Here is a 27,083-nt window from a genome sequence, read left to right as displayed (position 1 = left end):
TCAAAGAAAGAGGTGTCATTTGATTTTTTTCAGTACCAGGAATGTGGAGAGTCAACTGATAGGAGTTGGACTTTTCACTTCAGCGTGGCACAGAGTGGACTTCACTGATTTTCTCTAATGCATAGAATAAACAGGAGAAGAAACTTCAGTTCTTCACCATCTTTCTAGATGCTGAATACTTCTGGAAATTTATACTGCTTGTGGTAAAAAACCATTTGTGCTTACACAGGTAGTGGTACTCAGTGACTGCTCCTCCTTCCACATGAAACAAGCAATTCTGTAGTTTGGCTCATCACTTAGGCCTCAGGGAGACAATCTGTTACCCTGTTTGATGACACAAATATGTTGTGCTTTATGACAGACCTTTTTTTACCTACAGCATTCATCATTTGTATTGAATAGACATACAGTCTAAATGTAATCTTAATCTCTTTGACTAAATACTCTGTTTTTTCTTAGACCAGAGCACAGCAGTTAAAACTTCCTAGTAGTTTTGTAGAAGCAATTTTCTAGCCTTGATTTTGCACAGAAGAAGGGAAAAAGCACATCTGTCCCACTGATGGAGAGTGAGAAACTTTGGGATTTTCTTTTTATAATTTTATAAAGGAAAATATTCTGAAAAAGAATCTCCTCTGAAACTGTCAGAGTGGAATAGAATGAAAGGTGGCAGTTCAGAAACAAAGGGGCCCAGCAAGGACAAACAAGAAAATACTCATGTCCATGTGCAGGGAATTAAAGAAGAACAGAAGTAATGCAAAAAGAGTGAACTTGAGTCAGTGAATGTGAGAGACCTGTGGAGGTTTTCCTCATGGCCAGAATGCATAGCAGAGAGAGCAGGAAAAGAAACAATCTTCATTAGTGCTTTAATTGTTTTAATTTGGACAAGGAGTCCACTTTGGAAATTAATCCACTGAACGTTCTCACAGACTGCACTTGATTTGACTTGTGAAATCTGCTTGGATCAAGGAAGCTGAGTTGCTTTTGGATGAAACTAAACTGGAAGCTGTGGTCTTGCTCGTGTTGGACTGTGGGATCCCACTGGAGCTGTCAAACTAAAACTCCAAGAACATATCCCATGTGGGTTTCAGGTGTGCAGACCTTCCTGCCTGGTGCCATTCCTGTTGTACTGCACTGCTTGTGGGTGTGGGCACAGCAAATCCTCATGAGGGAGTTCAGAGACCGTCACTGGAAATGGCTATGCCATTGTGAAAGGGGCTGCAGCAAAAAAGAGACAGGTTGACTACAGTAATTCTGAAAGGTGTAGGCACAGAGTTTTTCAGAATATCACAGTGCAGGAGGTGAAAATGGGTGTGTAAGAAAATAGGAATCTGTTTTGGCAAGTAATTCCTGCAGTGTGAAGCTTAGAAGCCATGTGACAATGCAATTAGCTGGGATAAGCTGAAGTCGTCTTATTCTTAAATACAGGTTTTAGTATTATTTTTATTTTAATTTTCTCTGAATGTGTACTATATGAACAAGTTTTGAAAATGAGGCAGCAGTGAAAGCCTTCAAGAAGAAACAAACAAACAAAAAAAAACCCACCTAAATTGAGAATAAGTGAAGCATTTATATAGATTGGTATTAATAAAAGTTGCAGAGAAATACACATCCTAAGGTGTTAAAGGAGTAGCTGAAAAACTGAGCAGGAGAATCCTTCCAAAGGACTTAGCTTGGAAACTCTTCTCAGTCTTTCAGTTCAAAGCCATCTGAAATGAATGTACAAGCATACACTGAAAAAATTATTGCACTTCTAAGAATTAAATCATGTAGCAAAATAAATCTTGTCATGTACAATGTTTGGGCTGTTTTTTTAACTGTTAGATTTTTCCTGTGGTTTAGAGAAGCTGTTTGATTTGTGGTATGAAGTTTTGACAGAAGTAAGCAATCTTGACCGTGAGCAATCTCTTACCACCAATATCAAGAAGAATAAAATTTCTAAGGAATGCATCTTTTTGCAATTTCATTTTTGATGTGTTTTAGTTTCCTTGGTAGGTTTTAGCAGCAGTGTGGTATGGAGATGTTGATGGCTGACATGTTAAGGATGGAAGGCATTATGCACATTCATGCCCTAGTATGTGTTTGTGTAAAGCCTCAGAGCCACTCACTTTTTTGTCATTGCATCTGCAAGCATAAATGTCTGTTAAGATGCCTTTATTATAACTTGTATTTTGCTCCTAGTTGAGTGTAGTGAACATTTCTACAAGTCAATTGAGCAGCTTGGGTTAACAGTGATGTTCCTTGTTTTGGAGGATGTTGGACAGGATTACCCCCAGAGGCCCTTTCCAGCCCAAATTATTGTTTGCTTCTATTAAAAAAAAAAAAAATAAAAGGAAGAAATTGAAAGGAATTCCTAGAGATGTGTTCTTGTTTTAAGATATCCTCATATGGTCTTTTAGTAACCCATTTTCATTTATGTTATTTTCAGATCATTCTTAGATCATGTTTTGCTTAAGCGCGCAACATAGGGAAGAGCAGGAATGCATGGAAAGGTTCTGAGAGGTAAAGATATAAATGTAGCTTGGCACTTGTTAAGACTGTTTTCAGAAATCTCCAAGACTTAAACCAAGCATGCTTTTCTCATCCTCAGTGAAAATTTTCACAAGATTAGGTACCCTGACTTCAAAGTCAGTGCCTATTCTGTGTATTTTTTCTCCTTAATTATCTGGGTGCTTCATAACAGGCAAAATTTTGGGGTTTACTCTGGTGTCTTTTCATCTTTTCGAGTTTTGTTCATGTGTTTCATGGTTTTAATCCATGAATGCCTTTGTTTTAAATATATAAGTGTTAATTTTTTCTTTTTCCATACTGCTTCCCTGACTTCTTGGATTGCAGGAAAACTGTTGAAATACCTCTTCCAGGCAGTCATCAGTTCATAGATTATAAGTAAGAAAATTGCCTAAAGGAGGGGAAATAATGTAAAATTTTTACTTAATGTTTTTCCTCTGAGTGATCGCATTAAGATAATTTCATTGCCCTAATCAAAAATTAATTGAATAACATGAATAAGTAGCTTATAGCTTGTGGATTTATGTGACTGTCTCTTCTCACTACTGTGTCATGCAGCTGAAGCAGTGATAAGCAGAGGCCTCCAGATAAATTCTTTCCTTCCCCTTCCCATAGCAACAGGCAGGAAGGGACTTTGGGTAAAGTTCTTCAGAAGATGCCTTTGCCTGCTGTCATGGTAAGGTCTAAAATAACCTGTTGTGAACAGCACCATGAATATTTGACTGAGATGCTCAAGATTGGAATTTTTGCTTTGTAGGAGCCTCTCTGCCTCTGAGCCAACTGAAACTAAATATGACTATAGGGCTAAATAAGCTTTTACAGGGCAGATGGAACAAAATATTATTGTTTTGGGTAACTGTTTTGTTAACTACCTCGTGGTACTTCTCTTCAGTGCTTCATTGGGCTCAAAGTCGTCCTTTCTGATAAAATGTGAGTTAGGAAACCTGATCTCTGAATTACAAAACAGATACATGTATTCCTACAGCCAGGGTGGGATGTTACTTGGGTGAGCCATAACTGAGGCTGTGTGCTGTAGGGTTTTGTGTTTATCAAGCAGCTGCAGTTTACAGAAAGCACTAAATGTTCTCAAATACCTGGTCAGGTTAATGTCAGAGCAGTTTAACAGTGACTGCTTGGAAGTGTCTGGCCACACTGTGTGCTTTGCCCTGGAGAAAATTCTCTTCCAAGGTTACCAGTGAAAAAATACTGTTTATACTTTCTAGATCCTTTCTTTATAGAAACCTCAAAATGTAACAGTTGTGACTTTTTAAAAGTGAAATACAGATGTTTTATTGCCTGTTATGGAAATACATGCTGTTCATAACATTGCTTCAGTCTGTCTTATTTCTGAGGAAGGATATCCCTAAAGCTACAGCACAGAATATTTCTTTAACCTCTGTTTCCTCAAAACTCCATGTAGGACATGGTTCACAGTGCAAGGAAGTGGAAGAATTAAGAGGGGAAGCTGTAATTTATTTCTACAAGATATGAGAGCTCTGATTGCTAGAACTTTAGCCTTTTTTTGTTAGAGATCTAGACTAACAATCTAACAGTCCTAGTAACAGGAATATTTAAGGTCAGAGGGATTTTGGAGATGCCAAAAGGGTATTTCCCTATGGAAGAAGAGTACTGTTCATTCTGAGAAGTTGGTTCCCTATAGTCAAATCATTCCCAATTCTAGGACTTTAACCTTTCAAGGGGATAAACTCTCTGCTCACAATACTGTCACCTGGTGGGTTTCAGATTGTGGATTTAATTTGTGTTTTGCAAGCTGAACTTCGTTGAAACCATTCTGTAAGAATGTGATGGTCACAGCAGAGCAATGGGGTGGGTTAACCATGGCTGGCTGCCAGGTGATCACTGCCTCCTCAACCAATTATGATTAGGTGTGTTTGATAAGTGAAACTCTTGTGTGCTCACACCTTTAGGAGTGTCCATTGAGAAAAGGCAGCCAGCAGTGAGTTAAAACTCTTCCAGAAAAGGGGGCCTAGGAAAGAGTTCTACCCATCATGAGCTAGATAAAAGAGCACAGACCCCTATAAATGAGCTTTTACCTTGTGTGTTGCCAGCCCATGATAACACCTGGGAACTCTCATCTATAAAGGAACAGGATTGAATATCTGGTTTCTTGAATGAAAAGCAATTTGTCTTGTTGTGCAGGTAGCAAGGTAACTACTTACCTTTCCACTCCACAGATTGTGACTTTGTTCTGGTCATGAACTCCCACTAGGAAATTTTCCTGAAACCTCATCATAGAAGCATTAGAATGAAAGAGTTCTGAGTCAGTGCAGCATTGTGTTGTAATGATGTGATTACCAAAGATTTTTTGCAAAGAATTTTAAAGGCCAAAATTAATTTCTAAAAACAGTGGTTTGTAAAACACAGGAGTTAATCCAGTTAATGTCCAGTTAATATGGGTAAATCCAGTAATTCAAAAATCTGTTTGAGTTTGTGGTAGTGACTTACAACTATTCCAGTTTCACTGCCTTCTCCTCTGTCATCTTAATACTAGTTTAATTCTCTGTACTGGGGTTACTGTGCATGCCAAGTTTCATAGATGTTTTCCAGTGGCAGCCTTTAAGAACCAGCCAGTTTAAGTATTGCTGTATTTTGAAGATTACAGCAGTGAACCAGTTCTAGCTTAGTGGTTTGCATATATGAATTGTTGTCCTCTTTGAAATGGATTGTACCATGAGAAGGAAATGGCTGAAACAAAAATAGACCATCTCTTTGTTTTTACAAATGGTTTTAATTATCCTGTGCAGCTCTCTGCAGTGTCTGTTCTTGCCAGGCTTTTGGAAATGAAGCAGAAGGCATATGATGTTCATGTACATTTTTCCTTTTTTCCCTTCTTTGAGCATTTCTTAAAAGTTAGTAAAAGCTAACATCCTCCTAATTAGGAAGGAAATCCATTGGGAAGTTGTCTGAGTTGGTGGCAATACCAGTTTTATCCCTTCTATCCTGCCTGCCACAGTTTTAGTCTAAGAACAGCTTGTAGTTGGGGAAATTCTGATCTACTGAAAGCGTGAAAAACTGTCAAATTATGTTTGTCTTTCTTGGAATTTTTTATATTGCAGTTCTGTTTCTTTACACATTATCTTTTCCCCATTCTTTTATTCAGAATCAAATGCTACATGTGTGTAGAAAAAAGTGGTGTGAACTATTTCTGCTGAGGTGCAGGTTTCACAAGCAGGCTTCTTGTTCCAGAGAAATGCTAATGACTGAATTTTCTATAATTTTGCTGTAAGTCTCCAGTTTGGGAGGCCTGAAGACAGTTGAATTTGGACTGCAGTGTTGGAAGCATTTTTCTCCTCAGGCTGAAGTTGATAGACCAGTTTTTCTAACCTGTGCCATTTGCACAAGGAACCCTACCTGGTGATCCCAGGTATTCAGGGAAAAGTTAAAGTGAGTATCACTGGATGTCTGCCTACAACGTTTCCAGAGTTATTCTGCCTTTCATTGGGCAATGTCTTTGCTTTGGTAGGCAGAAGGAATGTTTTTCAACATTTCCAACTTAAAAACTTCAGATTCAGAAGAGTTTCCCATGCTCAGTTCTCTCTTGAAGTGGAAGGTGTTTCGGAACAAGGAATCAGCGCTGAGGATTACTTTTGCCTAAATAATTGTTTCTAGAAAAGGTATTTAAGGTTGATAGTATGTAATTTCTTAGTGTTTGCTGCTGTAATTTAAGATCTGTTTGTGACAATCATTTTTTGATGCCATTGTTGTATATCAGTATAGTGTCACACTCGTCATTCATGTTGCACTGAGGTCACAGGAAGTTAGTTAAACAAAATTCACTATGAGTTTACAGGGTAAAGAGTCTCACTCTCTTTACCAGGGATAATGTGATATTAATCTATAAAATCTCACACTACTTACACCCTCTCACACATTTCATTAACTCATGCTCTCGCATGTGTACTCTCAGACACCAGAACATTTCTGGGTGTTGAGGTGGGATAGTCAGTGCCTCTTTTGTGCTTTGGGGAGGATGGAACTAATGGTGTCTGTCACTGTTCATTGTGCTCCAGGTTCCTGTTGGTGATAACAAACCACTTCACATATGGATATTTTATATCCTCTGGGAGTCAGGAGTTGTTTTTTGCTAGTCCTTTGCTCCAGAATCTGGCTTACTTCAGCTTCCATAAATCTTCAGTGGAGGCTACTGCTGCTTGTTTTTTTCCTTATTTGGAATATCCATCTCTTTAAAGCTACAGTCTGTTTTCCTGTTGGGCTGACAGGAAATGGAATGACATATGTGATGTGACATAACCCTGTTGGCACTCTCCTCTTTGAAGCACAGGCTGTTTTGCTGGTCAGGCATCTGTGCTGGAGTCTTATCAGAGTGAAGGCATCCTGGCCTTGACACAAACATTCCTGTTTTATTCTTGTAAGAAGTGCCCTTTGTTATCAATCAAAGCCATTTTAACTCTTGTTTAGCTGATTTATGCATATTTTCATCCCTACTTTGTTCATCTCAATTTAGCATCTTCATTACATTCTCCATAAGGTATGTTTGTTTATAGCAGTAAAAGATTCAGTAGAAAAGTTCAGAATGGTGGCTCTGGAGAACAGATACAGATAATCTCACTTGTGGAATTAGAGATCTCACCTGTTGATTTAGAGAAGATGTAACTTCTGACTCTTGATATACCACTGTCCTTGGAAGGGGTGATCATCTGTACGGAGCTGTAACAAGAAAGTGATTCTTGTGTTGAGCCAGGAGTACAGTAGGTCATATATATTGTATATATGGTTCAGATATGAAAAAAATATACTATTTTAGGACAGGATAGTAGATTAGGCTTCTACTTCAGCATCAAGGATTTCTCATTAGTAAGTCTACTGTAGAGCCAGGACAGAAGTTGGGCGCCTCTTTTTCATTTGTTTTGTGGTTGATGTATCTTGCTTGTCCCTCCTTGCAGCCTCTGAAGGTCATGTCACTTGGTTTGCTTCCCAAACTGATTAAACTGTATTCCCCACAAACATATTTTTAGCCTGTGTGTTGAATTGGCTCCAGTCTTATCTTTCAGTCAGGATCACTCTTTGTTTCTCTCAGAGCAGCTGTGTGGATGTTGGCTTTGTACCTGGATAACCTGAGCATGGAGGCTGCAGGGAGCTGTGCCTCTGATGGCAGGAGAGACAGGACCACACAGCTCAGTAATCCAGCCCATGGCCTGTTTTCAGACCCATCATGTATCTGACATTTGTATAAAAACCAATTTGGGCATTTGAAATTCCAGCAGTTGTATTCTGGCACAGACTGCTTGGATTCTCCAGACTTCTTGGTGAAGTAGATGGATGTAGTGCTGCTCACAAAGTAATGGCCAAAGGGAGCCAAGCTGCATTCTGTGTTAAACCTCTCTGATCCATTCCTTATATAAATATCCTGTGATGCAAACCTCATAATTGCTTCCCTTTCCAACGTGTACTCAACACTCTTATAATCTGTGTCTATTCTTTTCTCTCTGGTTGATTATTCAGCAGTTTCTTCCTTTCTGTCTTTTGACTTGTTTGAGCAAACCTGACCACGTCCTTAAAACTTATTTTAGGGGAAAAAAATGTGTAAACCACTAAAACCAGCTTTGTCAAACCACATTTTACTTTAAAGATGAACAGTCAAAGTAACTGCAAATTTGCTAAGCAAGTAAGTTGCCAAACTCCCTGTCTCACTGTGTAGTTATAGCTAACATTAAAGAGAAAAACCTTTTCCCCAGTATGCATGCCTTCAGTTAAAGAGAGGCTTCAGTGTTTGGGGAGAAGGACAGGAAGCATTTCTGTAATTTCTCCCCCACAAAAAAGTGCATGTATTTATCAAGTACCTAAAGGGGGCATGTTACATTTTACATGCAGTTTTCTGAACAAAATTTTGTATATTTTATGGTTTCTCCCAGAAGTCTGTATTCCTGTTACATAGTGAGGTTCTCAAAACCATTTTTAAAATAACTGGGTATGTTAATAGAATTTTTTTCATTATGCAGGTTTTTTTTCTCCATCATTGAAATTGCAAATGCACTTTGAATAGGAACACCTGCAAAGAGCAGCTTAGCCTATTCTTAAAATTAATTACTAAACATAAGACTTAAAGCAGCCAACAATGTGCAATTATTTCAGTATTTTTTAAATTATAAAGAGCATGTGCCAACATATTTCCAAAGCTATGCATGTGGAATACAGTCACAGGGTTTCATTCTCACCTCAGTGTCTCTTTTCAAATAAATACAAAACAAAATTACCTTCTTCAGTAAGCTGGTTCCTTACCAGATAAATTCCAGTGCTGAATAAAGTCACCCAAGTTAAATTGGTGTGACACTGAAGGTCCCTCAATCCATTGATAGCATTTTTTTTCTGTCTATACTCCCTGATTTTTGTGGTTTGAGGAGCTCCTGCCCAGCTCTTCCCTTCCTTTGGTTTAACCACGAAGCACTAAAAAGGGTGGGGATAAAAGCAGCTTTCTTGTGATTTCTTAGAAAAATAACTGAGATCCTCCTTTGCTGCCTTCCTTTCTCCCAGTGTAGCATTTGGGTTGCCCTTTCCTCTTTCTTTTACCCCTCACACTGTAAACTGTGGTGGAAATTTGTTGTCTTGGATGAAAATACCCCAGCAGCACTGGGTCAGGCTGGGAGGAAGCTCCTGGGAAAGCACTGCAGGTGGGATTCAGAGAACAGGAACCAAAAGGATGGTCCGAGGTTCCTGCTGTGAGGCAGGTTTATTTTAAGCAGTGTTTGTTCAAACCTGCCTGAGTACCAACAATGGTGCATGCAATTATGAAGATGAGTATAATTTATCTAATAATTTACATGTTATGGTAGGATGTTATAGAACCAAACCTCCCTTGGAGCAGGTATGCAGCCACCGAGGAAGTTCAGACAATTATTTCAATGGTTTATTTTTAGTTGCAAGAAGATACTCTGTCTCTATTCTATCTTTTTATATGCCAAATAATTTGTCTTGTTCATTTCTGAGAAAATCACACTTACCTGATCATGCTCTGAACATCCATTACATTGCCCCAGTCATTCTGTCACAGCTCTCAAACCTTTCAGCTGATGTTCCTAAATTACAGATTCTGACAGTTTCTTGGAAGTGAGTTGCAGCATCTGGGAGAAAAATGGCAATAGGAGTTTTCCATAATTTAAAACAAAACAAAACCAGAACAACAAAACACCAACCAACAACAACAGCAACAAAACAACAACAAAAAAAAAAAAACCTCAAAACCCAGCCCAAACCACACAAAATCCTAAATATCCATGAAGATGTGTTTGATTTTCTACTGCAGAAAAAAACCTGAACATGCATTCTCAGCTTTGGAATGGCAGTTTCAACTTGTGAAAGTGCTTGTAGCATTACATTGAATTTATAAAGACATTTGCTTTTCACATTCCTAAGTACGATTTCTATTACAATAAAACTAGATGGAAGTATTTTAATAATGACTGAGGAGTGGTTTTTTAATTTTGTGATTAGGCTTACAAGTAGCCCTGGGCTGATTCCGAGTTGAAATCATCTGCAGCTTTTAATAGTGTAGTTTTTTACACACAAACAAAATCTGTTTGGTGTATTTGTTACATAAATCAAGGCAAGTAAAATGTTAAAAATTAAATGTAAATAGACAATAGCTGAATATGTGTGACTGACGGCGTTGCTGCCTTTTGCACTCTTTTGCTTCTTTCTAAGTCTAGTTCATTAATCACCAGAGATTCTTCTTTGGCTAATCAGTATCTTTTAGCTTAGTTTCCTAACAGAATTAGGTGTACATAATTCCACCTGCTCTCTTCCCATTCTCCCATGTGCTGCACTACAGACTTTCTAAATGACTAATTCATTCCAGCTAGAAACTGATGGAGATGGAGGTAGAGAAATTGATGAAATTTCTATGAGTTGTGAAAAATCCAGATAAAGTATATATACATGCATGGTAGGGAAGGGACTTAAATTAGTGCCCAGCTGTGAGAAAAGCTGCAGTGTGTTTTCTGTGATGATTCCTTGCTGGAAGCTTGGCATGGAACCAGCTATTCTGCTTGTGGAGTCTTTCTCAGCGGGCACTTAGGGGGAGTAGAAGAGGAGCTGGAGTCAAGATATTGGAAAACAGGGAAAGAGAGGTAAGGATGTTGAAGTGCAGGGCAGAGGTAAATTGTTGCTTCCTTCTTCTTCCTCTGGAACTCTGCTTTTCCTGGTTAATTAATGGAGCTTACCATAGGTGTACAGCCTCTAGATTTTAGCAAGAGTACAATAAAATAAGTCTCTTCAGTTTTATTGTTCAAAAATAATTAGAAACTTTCTAGCAGCTGAGAGAACTAAACAAAGTGTAGTACAGTTTCTTTTCTTTTAGAAGTTTTGGCAGGCAGTGTATTCCTGGAATTTTCCTGAAGCTGGTTGTTGGTGAAGGCCGTGTCTCCCATCATAGACATTTATCCTTCCACATGTGTTAGCCCAGCGGGTGTTTGCAGGACTTTCATTTCAGAATTGGTTAAGCTGCTAGATTTTCTTTGCATGTTCTCAATGAAAATGATCAAATGTTACTAAAATAATTTTAATGAGTGTATTTGCTGGGTTAGAAATCAAAGTTGGCTTTAACACATGCTTCTGAATGAGTGTTGTATGCTGTAAATGCTTAGTGTGGGAGTTCAGTAAAGAGGGATCCCCTTCAGGGATCCCAGGTGTATTCTGTGCAGTGTTATTTCTCCAGGTGGGAACTGGCAGCTCTTTTGTAAATCTGAACTCCTTCAGACCATGCATGTGCTGGTCTAGATGTGATCTGATTGCTTTCATACAGCATAAAGGATACCCAGGGAGGTTGGGACAACCAGTCACAGGAGCAGAATTAAAAATTGCCCTCTAAATCATTTAAATTTAGGCTGCTTTTTAAAAACTTAGGTAAAAATCTTTTTCACTCTAGCATGATTTAAATTTGTGTGATTCACATCTGAAATTTAGTAACAGTATTGAACTATACTAATAACACCAAATACTATTTGAGCAAGTCATTAGTACCTTTTTTGGAGGGGTCACATTTTGCAATAGGAAACTGGCATCAGCAAGCTGCAGGATGCAAAAATTACCCATTTCACAACTTTCAAACACTTGTGGGGTTACAATTCCCATAGTCACTGTCACAGACATTTGCTTCAAATCACAGCCTCCAAAAAGAAAGTTGCCATACCTGATCTCCTTGCACAAATTCTGGTTTCCTTGGTGTGAAAAATGCAAATAGTAAAATGAATACTATATGTGTTATGTTGGGAAGTTATGCTCTATTAGTCTCTTTTAAGAAGTGCTGTATTAATGTCTTTTAAAGTAATGTGGTAGCTATAGTTTTGAGGCTATAATATAATATTAGAATAGAAACTATGTGGTGTAAGATGCTTTTTGTAGCTAGCTCAAGGAATGGATAAGATAATCAAGAAATTCTTCACAAAGAGATAACAGCACTAAGACACCAAAAATCCCAAGAGAAGAATTATTGCCTCCTTATCAGGACAACCCAGACTTCAAGGAACCTCAGCGTTTGATTTACAAGATGGGGGGAGTTGAAGTTAAGCAGAAATACCCATAGTTTGAAAGGAATATTTGTATCATGTGAGATAGATGAATATGCAATAGGCTATTGCTTTTAAGGGTTAATCCTTTGTTAGCAAGGAGTTCTTTTGTGGCAGAATGCAAAAGCACCCAGATGTCCATAATTCTTTGCTTTTTTGTTGCCTTTTATTGTCCTAACTTGGATTGTCCAAATTCTTATTGTTCTATTTTTTATTACTATTTTATTACTATTAAACTTCTAAAATTTTAACACAAGTGAATGGTGTTTTTCACACTTGGCGTGGCTGAACATGTTTGGGGTTAGATAAACTGCTTGTGGTGTTAGCAGCTGCAGGTTCATAAATGGAGCCTTTTGACTGACGATACAGATAGCAGCAGCCTAAGATAACACTTTTCTTTCCTTGCTGGAAGTCATGTGTGCAGAAAAGGGCTTGAGGGCTGGCAGGGGATGTTTGCTCTGCATTGGGATCCTCTCCGGTGGCTGCCCAAAGCAGAGCATCAGTGGCAGCTCAGGGCTGCAGAGGAGCTCCCTGGCCACAGCGGCTGAGCCCCATGAGAGGAGACACCCAGAGAGGTGCACAAATGGTTTGCAGTAGGTTCTGAGCAGGGAGATGGTGTGGGAGGAGGGAACAGGGCATGACAGGGATGCAGGGAGTGCTCTGGAAGTTGTATCCAGCAAGCTGTTCCTTTTGCAGTGGAGTTGGTAAGAGATGCTGAGGTGAAATGTGTTTTAAAAATGAATAGGTGACAGGGGTATCTGGGTATTTCCGGAGTGATGACTGTGTTTAATGTAATAGTACATAATTTAATTTCTCTGGAAGCTCTATGATGCACACTGTCCACTTTGTCTGCCCCCCCAAAACCAAATACTGCAAGGAGGAACCTGTGCTGCTTTTGGCTGGGAGGATCAGACCAGCCTTGGTGTGAGGGTTGGGGTGTGCCAAGAAAAGTTGTGCAGCGACTGGAAGTTGTCTTGTTCTCTTTCAAAAGTGATGCATTTCCTTTTTTATTTAAGTGCTTTGTAGTGTTACAGCCTCTGTCTGTAGACTTGCTCTGACCAGGTAAAATCAAACAAGATATAAAATCAAACAAGATACAAAATTTCTCTAAATTTGAAATTCCCTTTTTAATTTAATAATTTATTTTCAGTCTTTTTGCTATGCTTGTGGATTGTGGTGTTTGTTTATTTTTAAAAACAAAGTAGTACTTGACACAGAAAGATAAAGCTACCCAGGATTTATGACACCAGGACAAGCAGATGTTTTAGACATGAGCGGTACAGCAAACTTTGGAATTAGAACATTATTCACTCATGAATTCACAGATTGAAGTGACATAATCAAAAGACCTCTTTTGCCTAGAACCTGAATAGTTACAGGTCATGTAACAGAGACTGAGCCCTTTGTAAAGGATTTTCTGTACTTTGGGAAATTGAAAGGAACTAGACAAAAACCAAGTATGGTGGGTTTGTTTGCACTATAATGTATCCACATGTCAAAAGCCAGATGAATTTTTGAGCTTCTGAGTATTGAAATGTTTGCATTCTCTCTTCATGCAGATTCAAGATCCAGCCCATATTATGGCTGGCAGTGGGTCCAGATCAGGACCAGCCAGTGGGTTGTCCATGAAATCGCAGCTTCAGATCACTGGTGAGCTTTCTGAAATTATCTGTCTTTTCTGCTTAGAAACGTGACAGTGTTTTTCCACAATTAAACAGAATTTACTATGTTGCATTTCAGGCAGTTTTGCATTTTAAAGCACCCAAGAGAAGTCAGGATTGATGTTAGGCCATCATTACTTAGCAACTGCTTTATTCTGGGTTTTATCTAAAATGCATTTTGAAATGATACATATTGGTGTAAAAGTAAAAAGAAAGGAATCATTCTTTTTGGTTGCTGTTAATTGTACAGACAGTCCTCCTGGAAATTTAATAGTGTATTATGATACTGCCTGCACTTACTTCATCCTGGCATAATATCAAATCCAACACTTTTTCCTGATTCTGCTGTTCATTGAAGTTGACTTATGGCTTCTCCCTTGTTACATGTTTTTATGGCCACCACTGAAATGGATTAAAAAGGGGATAAAAAATTTAATCAAAGTGTTGGTGAGAATATCACTGTAATTGAACACCTCTGGATTGTTTGGAGATGGATTTACATTACAGCCTTTGCTTTTTGTAGTGCCTTACCAACAGAGCAGCAGTTGAAACTTAATTATCAAAGTTTTCTCACTTCTGCTTTCTGGAAATTTAACTGGGGCATAAAAAAAAAAAAAAACAAAAACAAAAAAAACCAAAACAACTGAATGGGAGATCAGGGGTTTGTGCAGGTCTCTGTTTAGAAGCATCAAGAGTAAATGTTGCACCCTCAGTGTGAAGACCTGTGGGCATATGCAGCAGTTTCAGAAAAGGAATATTGTAGGGATGAAAAGAATGGTCAAAAATAGATAAAAAGCTTTAGACTAGGAAGGAGGTTGGATCTCACTGTTACACAGGCTGTAGCTGTCCCTCTGAGGTCACAAGCTTGTGTTTCCTCAGTAGGCTGTGAGGCTGTAGAGAAATCTTGCCCCTACAGGTTGATATTGGAGAGAATTTGGAAGAGGTTTTCATAGAGGTACCTCCTGCACTCAGGGATGGAGAGCAGAGCCAAGGATTGAAGTGGTGACTGCTGTCCAAGGCCTGAGACTCGCACAAGAAGAGTGAATAAATGCCTCAGTGTTTAGAATTGAGATTACTGAGGTATTTAAATTTCAGGTCTGAATTTCTGTAGATGTTCAGCCATGATTTGCAGCAAACTGTTGCTGGTGTTACCTCCCTCCTGTCCTACCCTCAGATCTCCATTCTGCTGCCCTCATTAGTTTTAAATGAAGTTTCAGAGCCTCTGGGTAAGAACAAACTTGGAAAGTAGGTACAAATCTGCTGATTTCTGCTGCTCCAAGGCAGGTCTTTGGGATAATTAGAGATGTCCTGGTATGAGGTGCTATAGCATAGAAGTACTGGAGACAGGAGGAGAAGGATGGGGAGCTGTTTGTGAAAATTAATGAGTGAAATTCTGTGAGATGTCTGTAATACACAGAGGAAGAGTTTTCCTTGTGAGCATTTCAGAGCAGTTTATACTAAGCTACTTCTCTAAATCTCTAAAGGAGCATAGGCTATAAAGGGAATCTGGGGAGATTAGCCAGATGGGCCTGAATTAGTCATTTCTTTTTAAGGATGTAGTGAGGCTGTGCTGGGTGACAAACACACAGAAGAGCAAGTTGTTTTTTGCCACAACAGTGAATTCAGGGGCCAACTGGAAATGATAATATCTTTGTCTTCAGTACTGTTTTGTGAGTTCAGTGTTGCCAGTGAATCCAAGACACCTGGGACTCAAATATCAGGGTAGACACGCATCATAAAGGAGGCAGCATAGCAGTGGTGTTTGGAAAGATGGGAATGCTGCAGTCAGTAATACTGAATGCTTTAAAAAACATCCAAACACAAAAAAAAACCCCACCCACCACACCCCCTCCCCACCAAAATTAAAGCTCTAGAGCTGCAAGTCTTGCCCAGATTTGTTGTTGTTAGAACAGGAGGTAGCTACTGGAACCCAGGGTTTGGATTCAGCTTTTCAGTAAATCTGCTTAGCTGCAGAAAACTTTACACAAAATTCATTTTCTCAGTGATGTTCTGTCCATGAGAAGTTGTGGCAATTTTCCACAGTGCCTTGATGAGAGGCAGATCATGTTTTGAGCTTTTTAACAAGCAGTGTAATAAACTCCAGGAATTCTGTTGGCTGGTGATAGACAGGAGACGCTTGTGGAGGATATTTTCTCTTTCAACACCTAAGCACTTCTGTGGATCTTGTACTAGTTATGATTAATAAGTGTCTGATGTTGCAAAAGTATTGTTGCATGCTTTAGGTGTTTGTGTGAGCTGTGGCATTGTAAATGAGCTGGAATGCAAGAGGGTTTTTATCCATGTAATGTGGTTTTATTCTTGAGTGTTCCTCTTCCTCTTCCAAATTCTTTCCCATATCAACTTGCAGGGACAAGAGGGTTTTTATTAATGTAATGTGGTTTTATTCTTGAGCCTACTATCAGGCATCCGTGATGTGACACTTGAATACTGAAGCACCTGACTGAAAAATACTATTTGTAATTGAAATCTTTCTGAGTGAATTACTGTTTTTTTCTCTTTCTTAACAGTTATTTCAGCAAAGCTAAAAGAAAAGAATAAGTGGTTTGGACCTAGCCCTTATGTGGAAGTCTCAGTAGATGGACAGTCAAAGAAGACAGAAAAATGCAACAATACAAATAGTCCAAAGTGGAAACAGCATCTTACAGTGTAGGTTTGGTTTTATTTTCCAATTTATTTGATTAAAGCAATTGACAGTGGGCTTGAAGATTATGTTTTTATTTTAAGCAAGGAGTTGAGTGTTGCATGAGGTGGTGACATTTGTATAATTTTTAGAGTAAATATAGTACAGTCTGAAATAGATATTTACAAACTATTACACTGCTTGTGCTTATATTTTGTATTGCTATGTGTGGCATATTAAAGAAGCTCTAATTCTGTGAGTAGTAAGGACAGTAAGTTGATATTAAAATTGATGGTCCCATGCCCATTTTTGTTGTCATATTTAAAGTTACAGCTTTCAGAAGTTCTGTTGCTGAAAAGTGTAGCTGTTCTTTGTGTCCCACTGTGGTGTACCATGCCATAACACAGGTAGTTGGCTCTCTCTTGTGCACCTCTAAATTCAAGCATAAATCCAAAATTCCCAATCAATTCCTGCAAATTGTTAGTACAAAACTAACATCAGATTCAAGATGAATACAGCTGTTGATATTTGCTTGGCCCAGTATTTGTGTTGTGAATAAAGAAGATACACAAGTTCTATAAAATTTAGTTTTCTCTTAATGTCACATGGAACTCTGGGATAAAGATCAGTCTGTACTTGCACATTGGACAGGGACTTTTCACAAGGGCATGCTGGATGGGATATAAGGAAGAAATTCTTCCCTGGGAGGGTGCTGAGCCCTGGCACAGGGCTTGCCCAGAGGAGCTGTGGCTGCCCTATCCCTGGGAGTGTTCAGGGCCAGTCTGGATGAGGCTTGGAGCAATCTGAGATAGCAGAAAGTGGGGTGGAATGAGACAGGCTGTAATGTCCCTTCAATGCAAACCATTCAGTGGTTCTGTGATTTGCTTGTACTTAAATTGTAGATTATTCTTCTTGAAGCATCCGGAACATTGCCTGAGGAAAAACATTTTTGTATCTGTACTTTTATTGTACTTTATATTGTTGTGAAGTTTTAGTTACTACTATTTACTACCTTGCTTTGCACTGAGATATATTAAGAAAAAGAAAATCTTGCACTTTGTATGGAGGTAAGTGTAGAAGAGCAGAATTTTCTTTGACCTTTGGAAGCTTTCCTTTTTCTCTTCTGTTTTTTAATGGGAATGTTGGTGATTTGTGCTGTGCAAATCCACACAATAATGCATGTGCCATTTTTACTCTTGTTGAGTAAGAGCTGAGCACAGGCACCCCCTATATATCAGCTGCATTGGAAATTACACTAAAGCTGCATGGAGCTAAGTGAAGTAAATTAGTTTTTATGAAATATATTGGCACAGCTGCCTATATCTGGATTCAGGATAAAAAGGAAAAGTATAGTGGCTTGTGCAAATGAGGCTAGACCCTCTTGGGGTTCCTCTCTGTGGAGTTTGTTAGGTGGATCTTCCCAAGGGATTGGCTGACTGTGAAAGTCTGGACTTACCAACCATATACAGCTGAAATTATCCACTGAGAAAATAAGCAGTCATTTGTACCCATTACTCACAATGAAAATAATTTAAAACTATATAAATGTTAGAGTATTCCTTATAGAAAAAGAAATCAGTATTAGAAATTACTTTGAAGTTGTTGTCACAGAACTTACTGTGTTGTATATGCTGGTAGTTTTTCTATATTTCCCTTAAAATAGTAATAATAAAAAATGTATTTGGTCTGTGAACTGTCTTGCAACAGTCTTGATTGACATGACATATCCAGGTGACATGAGAATGTGATAATTGGAAATGGTTTGATGTTACCACCATTATTTCTTTGTTTTTAAATTACTTCTAGTGACAGTGGAAGTAGATGGCTCAGTTCACCCCCTTCCCCACCAACAATTGCCCTTACAGTGCTCAACTTTTTCTTTTCAGAATTGTCACTCCTGTAAGTAAATTAAACTTCCGAGTCTGGAGCCATCAAACATTGAAGTCTGACGTCCTGCTGGGAAGTGCTGCTCTGGATATTCAGGAGACACTGAAATCCAACAGTATGAAATGTAAGTCTGAGATGGAGGGTGCCTCTGAACTGTCTGTTAGTGAGCATGAGTGCTGTGTGCACCTCTGGAAATGGCCCTTAAGGGTTCCTTTGGGTGCTCCTGGTTGCTCTTATGAGCTTCCTACTACGTTTTCAGTTTCATCTTTTTTGGTTATACACAGGCTGCCATGGTGTCCCAAAAAACAAGATGTTTTTTCTTTGCTAGTGTGTGCAAGACTGAGTGAAAGAAAGGAGTTTCTTTCATATAGTTTAAAAATCCAAACTGTGGTTGGGATTCTGGTGCTAGACAGGAAATGTGTAAAGTTATTTTTGTTCTAAATAGTGCTACAGGGGTATGTTGTATTATTAATCTTGGATTTATTTAGGCTTTGGGCAGTATTTGCATCCTGGACAGCTTGAAGGAGAAATACAGAATTCTACAGACCCATTCCAGCACTCAGGGGGCTGCAGCACAGAGCTCTGTGCTGTCCTGTTTTTGTTCCGTCCTTTAAGGAAGTGTTGGCTTCCCAACTGTCACATGGGTGTTGCAGATGGAGAATGCTGACAGCAGTGAGAGCTGCTCTCCTGGCAGTGTCTGTTCTGCTGAATCTGGGTGAAAATCTCTGTGCATCAGTGCATTTGCTGTCTGACACCAGGCACCTGTTGGAGCTCACTGGGGTTTGTTTCAAACATTTCAGCAAGAATGCTTATTTACAGTTCTGTTTCACTGAAAACTCTGAATATACCATTGGTCTGGGGATATGATGGAAAATGTTCACATTCTGAATGTGAATCTGGATGTCATTAGGTAAATGTGAAGCTTTTTAGTCAGAAGACAGAAATTGTATCTGCTCTTAAAGTGAATTACACTTCCTAACTCTATTGAGGGCAGATGCATTAATTGCTGTGGAAGTGTGAGAGTCAATCTCTGCTGTCATGATAATCCTTTCTAGGCAGCAACAAGATTATGCTCCAGTTTTGCCCTTTTTGTAGAAACAATAACTTTCTAATGATGTATGAAAATGCTCAGTTTTACCACACAAAAAAATAATGGAGAGGTAGAGCCGTAAGTCTGGGGGGTGTTTGGGGTTTTTTCCCCCCTTGATCACTGAGGTTTGCAATTGGCTTCTTGAATAAAAGGCCCTTTTTTCTCATGCAGTGAGATAAGCTCCCTTTGTTCTTTGTTCTTTTCCAGTGGAGCAGGTAGTGGTGACGTTGCACCTCGTTGGTGACAGGGAGCCAGCAGAAGTGGTGGGAGATCTGTCAGTCTGTCTGGATGGGATGCAGGTCGACCCTGAGCTCCTCACCAATGGGGAAGCCTCAAGTACAAGAAGTAAGTACCTTTGAGTCCAAATCTACATATATCTGCTATGCAAAGCCATTTTTGGAGAAGCTTTAACACAGTCTTGAAATAAGCACAATAACAGCAATTTCTGTAACTCTCTGTTTATAGAGATCAGAAATCTCTTGCATTTTGAGGTGGAGTCATAGTTCACAGGGCAGACCTTCAGCCTTATTGCAACAAAAGCCAGATCAGCATCTTTATTTTCTGAACTTTGCAAACTTTTATCTAGTGATCCCAAATGTTCATGAAGGTCTCTAGCTTCCCTGAATTTTATAATGTCATGAACAGAAAAATGCAAAGTTGGTTTGATCTCATCATCATCCTAGTAATAAGTATTCTGCTTTCTAGGAGACATAAGTTTATATTAACTTTTCTTAAAATAGCTCATTTAAATGTATTCATAGATTTATTTCCCTGTGGAGAGCTGCAGAGAGGGATCCACTTTCTGTTTTGTTGGTGTGTACAGTCTTTTAAACTGAAAACTTGAATATATGTAAAATATCTAATTGCAGTAAAATAAAAAGGTAATTTTAATTCCCTTGGAGCAGGACAGTGGAGCATTTCTGAAATGCTGTACATTGAGAAGTAGAACTAGGTAAGAGTTATTTTCCTAGAAAGCAACAAGAGACACTGTCTGCAGTAGTGACCAGCTGGACATTTAATTGGCAAGTTCTAGGTTTCTGGGCTGGGTGGGGTGTTAAAGTCCTAGAGGAAGTTGCTTTGAAATTTCATCTTGAGTAGCATAGAAAAATGGAATTAATACACAAATTCTGTAACCATATTTCTTAGAGCTTTTAGTCCATTTTCTTTGCATTTTGTTAAAAGGATCAATTGCACAGACTGATTGTGTGGATTTTTGTTTATAAATAAAAGCCAGATGGTGGGATTTTGTGGGACTTACAGAGTGGGGCTGAGGTAAAGGGATAGAAGTATCTAGTGACAGTACCAAATTTTCCTTTTATGCAATACTTGATTTTCATCTGTGCTTTCTTGGATTTCCCAAAGTTCAGCCACTTAGAAAAAGGTGGGAAAAGCCATGCAGGTAGTGGAACTGAGTACAGAGTTGGGCACAGCACAGCAAGCCCCAGGCTCAGCAGAAGGTTCCCAGATAATCAGGGGACAGGAGCACATAAGGAAGGAGTTAGATGTTAAAGTAGTCTAGCACATTGTACAGGCTAAAGGCACTTCAGGCAAGCACATTGTTTATGGAGTTGCTTTTAAGTTAAGATTTCTCTTGCTGGGATTTAATTCCTTCCACGCACAGTCCACTAACAGCTCATTATCCTAAGCCTTTCTGTGACTACATCCTTGTCTTTGGCCTAGATCTGTCCACAGTTCCTATCAGAACTGAAAACTGATTTCTTTACTAATCACATTTGTTTAACTCTATGGAAATAAAGTATTGGTGCTATCTACATGAATGAGCAGTTCTGTGCTGCATATCCAAGGTTTGCAAATGCTGGCACAAAAGGCAAATATTTCTAAGCTGTCTGAATAAGCAGTTGCAAAACATTTGCAAATCTAGGCTGAGCTGCTGCAATGCTTTTGGCGTACAGCCATATTTTGTACCTGCTTCAATGCCTTTATATTCAATAATTTACAGAGAAGGGAAGGGTCTGGGCTAGAGAGTCCAGTAAACAAAGCCCCCAGCCAACCAGAGAGGAGATTCCAGTGAAGTTTTTGTCCTTTCTGCTCTGCCTGCCATCACTGAGAGAGTATGAAAAGCCAGCTCCACTTAAAAGAATGAACACTGCTTTATACTGCTAGAAAGAGAGCGTGTTTATTTGGGAATATTCACACAGTCAAATGATGTCCTGTTACATCTTCCATAAGGTGGAAGTATTACAGTGGCAGTGGTTAAAAAAAATTGTATTCACACACACAAATAGAGACATGCAAAATATATACAGCTTTGAAACCCAGTAGATAAGCAGCACATCGTGTCTCACCTCCACACTTGAAAGAAATGTGAGCATTAAAGGCTGTTCCTTTCCTTGGAAATGATTCAGAGTGTTGCTTATGCTTCTGTTGTCTTTTTCTTCCTGGTATTTAAGGTCCTACACAGAGTGAAAGCTCCAGAGTAAGGAGTGATACACGGTAAGACATTTTTCCTCTCTCTCTTTTTTTCTTTTTTTATTCTGTCTTTTAATATTCACAGTTTTGAAAGAGAGGAATTGTGTGTTTTGTAAAGAAGACAATGAAAAATTTATGAATATGCCCTGCAGCAGTATCTGTTAAGATCTGAGCATGCCCTAAACAAAAATACTGAACTGTTGCTCTGCTCCATTGTCTGGCTGCAGTTTTGCCTCCATACCTGACTGATCTTTTTGTGTTTTCCCTTTGTGCTCCTCATCCTTCTCCCAGTGATTACCCAAGGTAAAAATATATATTTTAAAAACCCCAAAACAAATGGCACTGGTTGTTTTTACACTGGTTTGTTTTATAGTATGGAGGTATCAGAATTATATTTAGCTTTGTTAAGATCCCAAAATCTGTCTGGCACTTACAGTGTGCTAAGGCTGATATCGGATTATGAATCTTGCTGCCTGGTAGGATAAGAGTGTGCCCAGCCATGTTACTTTAATTAGTTCCATGTTAACCATGTTACTTTAATTACTTCCCAGTACTAAGAGTATTTTAAGGATCTGTACAAAACACAACACTCTGGATGACATCTGGAGTAACCAAGCTAAATTTCACCTTTTTCAGTAGTTTGTGTTCTTGGCTATGTTGTCTGAAGTCTTCCCTTGAAAGTTTGGTTTTTTTCTGTTTTCTTTTTGTGTTTGAATGATTTCTTAGATGCCTGGATATTCAGAATACCTGAATATTATATAATAATAACAATAATAATTATAATGATTCAGTTTTGGTATCAACCACGGGGCTTCTGGTGGTCATTGTGAGGATCATGGAAATGATCAGGAAAGTGACATTCTACAAGGGCATGATGTGAAAGAACAAGGGGGAATGGTTGAAGAGGTGGGGCTAAGCCTCCTACAGATTTGAGGTCACTAATGATTTGGACCCATTTATTTTGAAGTTGGTATAGTATGAATTACGTGCACCATGCCTAGTATAGAGCAAAAGTGTGTTTGACCATGATACTGAGGTTAAATCAACAACTTGGTCCTTTACAACTTGGGGTTTACTTAGCCTTACCTACTGTGTTTTAGTTTGTGTACATTTGAAGGAATGTAATTTTCAAGGTACTGGGTTGAAACTGTAACCTCTTCCTTCATTTGTGATGTCTTATGTGCTTGACCTGTAAATCCACTAGAATTTTAGTTGACAGCCTTTTTGTTTTGCCCAACATATTCTGAAAATAAAATCCTTTTGACTAAAGATGTGGATACCTCTAACTCTGCTTAAGGAGCTACAGATGTATCAGAATAATACTCTGCTAGGTGTAAGTGAACAGCACAGCATGGGTCAGTACTGCTATGTAGTTTCTTATGTCTTGTAAGGTTGAGCAGTTTATATTCATAGCTGCTAGTTAAAACTTTAGTGCTAAATTCTCCAGCCTGTTCCAGAATTGAGTTTAGAGGAAAAAATATGTATGCATTAGTAAGATTTCTAAAAATTTGTAGCATTTTGTATGTTCTGAGCATATGCCAGCCCTGTGGAGTAAAGGCATACAGGCTGTTCTCAGGTGTTAGCCTCTCATCTCATTTGGGACTCATGGGCAGAAATAGCTGAGCAGCAAAATCCAGAGCCTGGACCTAAGGGCAAGTGTATCAAATTGGGAAATGAAAGAGGAGATTTTGATGACAGATGTTATATACATCTATTTCACCACCGTTCCATCAACTGAGGTTTCAAGTACCTCAGGAGATAAACTCTGTGTGTTTATACAGATGTCTAGATACTTGGAATTATTGCGAGTGTTACAAATCTCACCTCGTTGTAACTATTGCATTCTAGTGTCTTTCACATGTCTTTTCAACCCCCCTGAAAGTGTCCCAGGCCAGGCTGGATGGGGCTTGGGGCAACCTGGTCTAGTGGAAGAGGGCTGGAACAAGATGATCTTTAAGGCCTGTCCTAACCCAAACTCTTCCGTGATTCTGTGATTTGCAAAGTTTCATGTCACCGTGCACTACTAGAACACTTCTCTGTGTCTTTTCCTGCAAAAGGACTAACTCAAATGGCCTTGAAAACTGTGAGGATGCTGCTTCCAGTGAAAACAAGACTGTTAATGGCAGTGACTCTCCGTTGCTCACAAATGGAACCTGCAAACCTGCCAGACCCCCCAGGCCTGCCAGGCCTCCACCCCCCACTCCCCGCAGACCCCCGTCGGTCGCTGGTACGTCCTTGGGCCGGGCATTCCTTGAGTGAACATAACTGTTTCTGTTCCTGATGTTTAACTGCACTTTGGATGGTAAATTCTTTGGCAGGTCACTTCTGAAGGAGTATTTTTTAGCTTGCATTTGGTACAAGTTGTTTAGTCATTATTACTGGAAATTTCTTGTTTCCACGTCTGCTCAGGGGTGGTGGCAGTCAGTGATGGTGCTACAGAGAGTGGAGCTGGGACCAGGAGAACACAAGTGAGTGCTGCTGCTGCACTGAGGCATCCACTGAGGGTGACATGAAATCCACTGAAGGCTAGCAGAATTGTCTCAAGTTGATAATACTGCATTCTGAGATAAAAGTTACTGGTTTCTACAATTGCAGTTAGATTCTGTGAAGCTGCAGCACTTAAAACACATTCATTATCTGCTGAAATGCATAGATTTTTTTTTTTATCTAGCTATTAAAAACTACATGAAGGCCACTAATTCTGAAAAGTTACTTGATATTTTTGAGGTAATTCCTTTACCCCCATACAATGCAGTGTTTCTGTAGTCTCATTATTACAATTGATAAATTCTGGATCTGGATGGGCCCTGCAATACAGTAATTACTTTAAAAGATTAATCCAATGCAGTTAATTAATGAGACTTGACCTGTGTTCAACTTCTAACCCCACCCACCAAATGGCATTAAGATAAAACTGAAAGCATTTAAAGAATGTCTGTGTTCCCCTTCCATTGTGATTGTTGCTTTCCATGCAATATCAAATCTCCTCTTGAAAATTTTGATTATCATCACTTAATTATTATTATATTATATTTATTATATATATATTTATTATATAATATATAATATTATATTATATAAATTATTATTCCAAATAATAAATGGAAAAGAATTAATTCATTGGTACAAAGAAGTAGTTTTTATCATCATTTAATGTTTACAGAATGCAGACAAGGTAAATATGTATCAGAAATACCAAAACGCTGTTCATGGCAGTTGTTGGATTAAAGCATTTTTACAGTGAGACAGAATTGCTGTTCAGTTTTTGTTTGAGCTACAAAATGTGGTTGTGGAAACAGCAGTTCTGGCAGGTTTGCTTTTGTAATGTGTAACTTCTACAATAGATTGGTGATAAATGTCAGTTAAAGGCTTTTTCTCTTCTCTTTCTGACATCTTAGCAAGTGCAAATGGTCCTTCATCCACATCCACAGAAAGCGATGGGGCCAGTGCAGGATCACTGGCAGGTACAGCCTCAAATACACCTTCAGAGCAGAGCCCTGAGGGGGCAACAGCCGCCAGCACAGCTCCTGCCACTCCTGCACTCACCACTCCTCCAGTGTCCAGACAAGTCCAGCCAGTAAATCCTTCACCTCAGGCTCTTACTACAGTCAGCCAAGGGCCTCTTCCACCTGGGTATGGGTTTAATGCCTTCTTTCTCCCCATGTGTGCTGACTTCTCTGGTTTTACTTTATTTTACTTACAGTAGGTGTAAGAAACCATAGATAATATCTGCCTTCTGTTGCCTGACAAAAATCCCCCAATATGAATTTGGAGGGTTTATAACTGTTTCGTATTCAAGTATTCAAGGAAAGAATTCTGATACTTATATGTTCCCACGTCAGTGGAACATAAGTTTAAAATAGTGTGGCAGCTTATTGTCTTCAAATTAAAATAAACTCAGGTAGGAAGATATTGGTACAGATAAGTAGAAGAAAAGCTTCTATTGCAGTCCTGAAGGTTTGGATTTCATACTGCAGCTCCTGAGTAGCGTGGACATACTGCTGTACTTTGGGTACCTATGGAATTTGTCAGATGGTTGACCTCTTGCCTCAAAGCTCTCAACTTAAAAAAAACAGCAGGAAAAACATTTCTGGACTCTCAGAGTGAGGGAAATCAAAAGCTTCCCAATGTGAATGGTGAAGTTGGTGAATTACCTGCCTTGATTTGCAGGTAGTGAAAGCAAAAGGTAGGAGTGCTCTGAATAAAGAAGTGGTCTTGAAAACAGCAGTTGTTCCTTATTCATTTTCTCATTTAACAGAAATGGCAAATAGCTTTTTTTTTCTCCCTGTGATGTTACATTTGATGCAAATACAGGGGTAAGTCATTATCCCAAATACTGCATGTGCAGAAAATGTGACCAATGCCCTTATGGTGATCTCTGCATATACATGACCACTGAAAAATGTGCATATGTTGGATTAATGCTACTCTAAAAGGGGTTTATTATCTGTAGTTGGTTCTGTTCAATAGGTTATTGATACACTTGATATTGAATACAAAATTTTGCTAAAATTTTACACCTAGGCATGAATTTGAGTTTCTGTTTCCCAGAAAGGTGGTCATGTACAATGGTTTTTTTATTTTAGTTGGCATAGAATCACTGTTAATATGAATGGTACCATTGTGTGTTGCACACTGTTCTGGTGCATTTCATGAGCCAAGGGTTAGTTTGAAGCACTTTTTTTAAGAAATAAGCATTTTATGAAAACAGATGTTTCTCATCTTTAAGCTGTACATGCATGGTTGGAGTAGTTTGATCTGGAGGAAGATTAAACTTTTTGATCTCTTTTCAGCTGGGAGCAAAGAGTAGACCAGCATGGCCGAGTGTACTACGTGGATCATGTTGAAAAAAGAACAACATGGGATCGGCCAGAGCCTCTTCCTCCAAGGTGAGTCGGGATCAGCCATGCAATCATCTCAGATGTCTGGGGTTTTCAGGAATTAATTGCCTGACAGTTTTCTAAAGCTGGAACAAATATTTGGAAACAGAAATGTGAACCCAATTGCTCTGGGTTGTCTCCAAGGAATGCATATAGAAAAGAGTTGAATGTCAAAAAGAGCCAAATCTGAATTTCCTGTCAAAAGATGAGGCAAGTGCATCTTTACTGACCAAGAAACAGATTTCAGTTAAAGACAGTAGACACCCCCCAGAGTAAAAGGGAACAAAAACCACAGAAAAGTATTTTGGCATTGAGGTAAGTATCAGCTTGAGCAGCAATGCTCTTGGTTACCTCTTATCCTGAGGTTACTGTTTGCAGGCCTTTGATCTTGTCTCAGGGCTCCCAGCTGCCAGTTTATTATGCACATAGAAACCAGCTTTCGTTATT

The 27,083-nt window shown here is 39.0% G+C and overlaps 1 protein-coding gene across 5 annotated transcripts in view; it reads left to right on the top strand.

Annotated features, from left to right (window-relative positions):
- Positions 1-27,083, top strand: part of ITCH (itchy E3 ubiquitin protein ligase) — a 58,209-nt gene that overhangs the window by 11,966 nt on the left and 19,160 nt on the right. For all 5 annotated transcript variants that reach the window (XM_071455376.1, XM_071455375.1, XM_071455374.1 and 2 more), the window contains exons 2-9: positions 13,607-13,697; positions 16,237-16,375; positions 18,236-18,360; positions 19,534-19,671; positions 21,738-21,780; positions 23,814-23,983; positions 25,155-25,389; positions 26,550-26,645. In XM_071455376.1, coding sequence (XP_071311477.1) covers positions 13,628-13,697; positions 16,237-16,375; positions 18,236-18,360; positions 19,534-19,671; positions 21,738-21,780; positions 23,814-23,983; positions 25,155-25,389; positions 26,550-26,645 — 1,016 coding nt within the window. In that variant the 5' untranslated portion in view covers positions 13,607-13,627. The remainder of the gene's footprint in view (positions 1-13,606; positions 13,698-16,236; positions 16,376-18,235; positions 18,361-19,533; positions 19,672-21,737; positions 21,781-23,813; positions 23,984-25,154; positions 25,390-26,549; positions 26,646-27,083) is intronic.

Source organism: Agelaius tricolor, unplaced genomic scaffold, assembly GCF_023055355.1.
Source record: "Agelaius tricolor isolate 1412-34295 unplaced genomic scaffold, bAgeTri1.0.p SCAF_49, whole genome shotgun sequence".
NCBI lineage: Eukaryota > Metazoa > Chordata > Aves > Passeriformes > Icteridae > Agelaius > Agelaius tricolor.
This window is presented reverse-complemented; position numbering and strand designations above follow the sequence as displayed.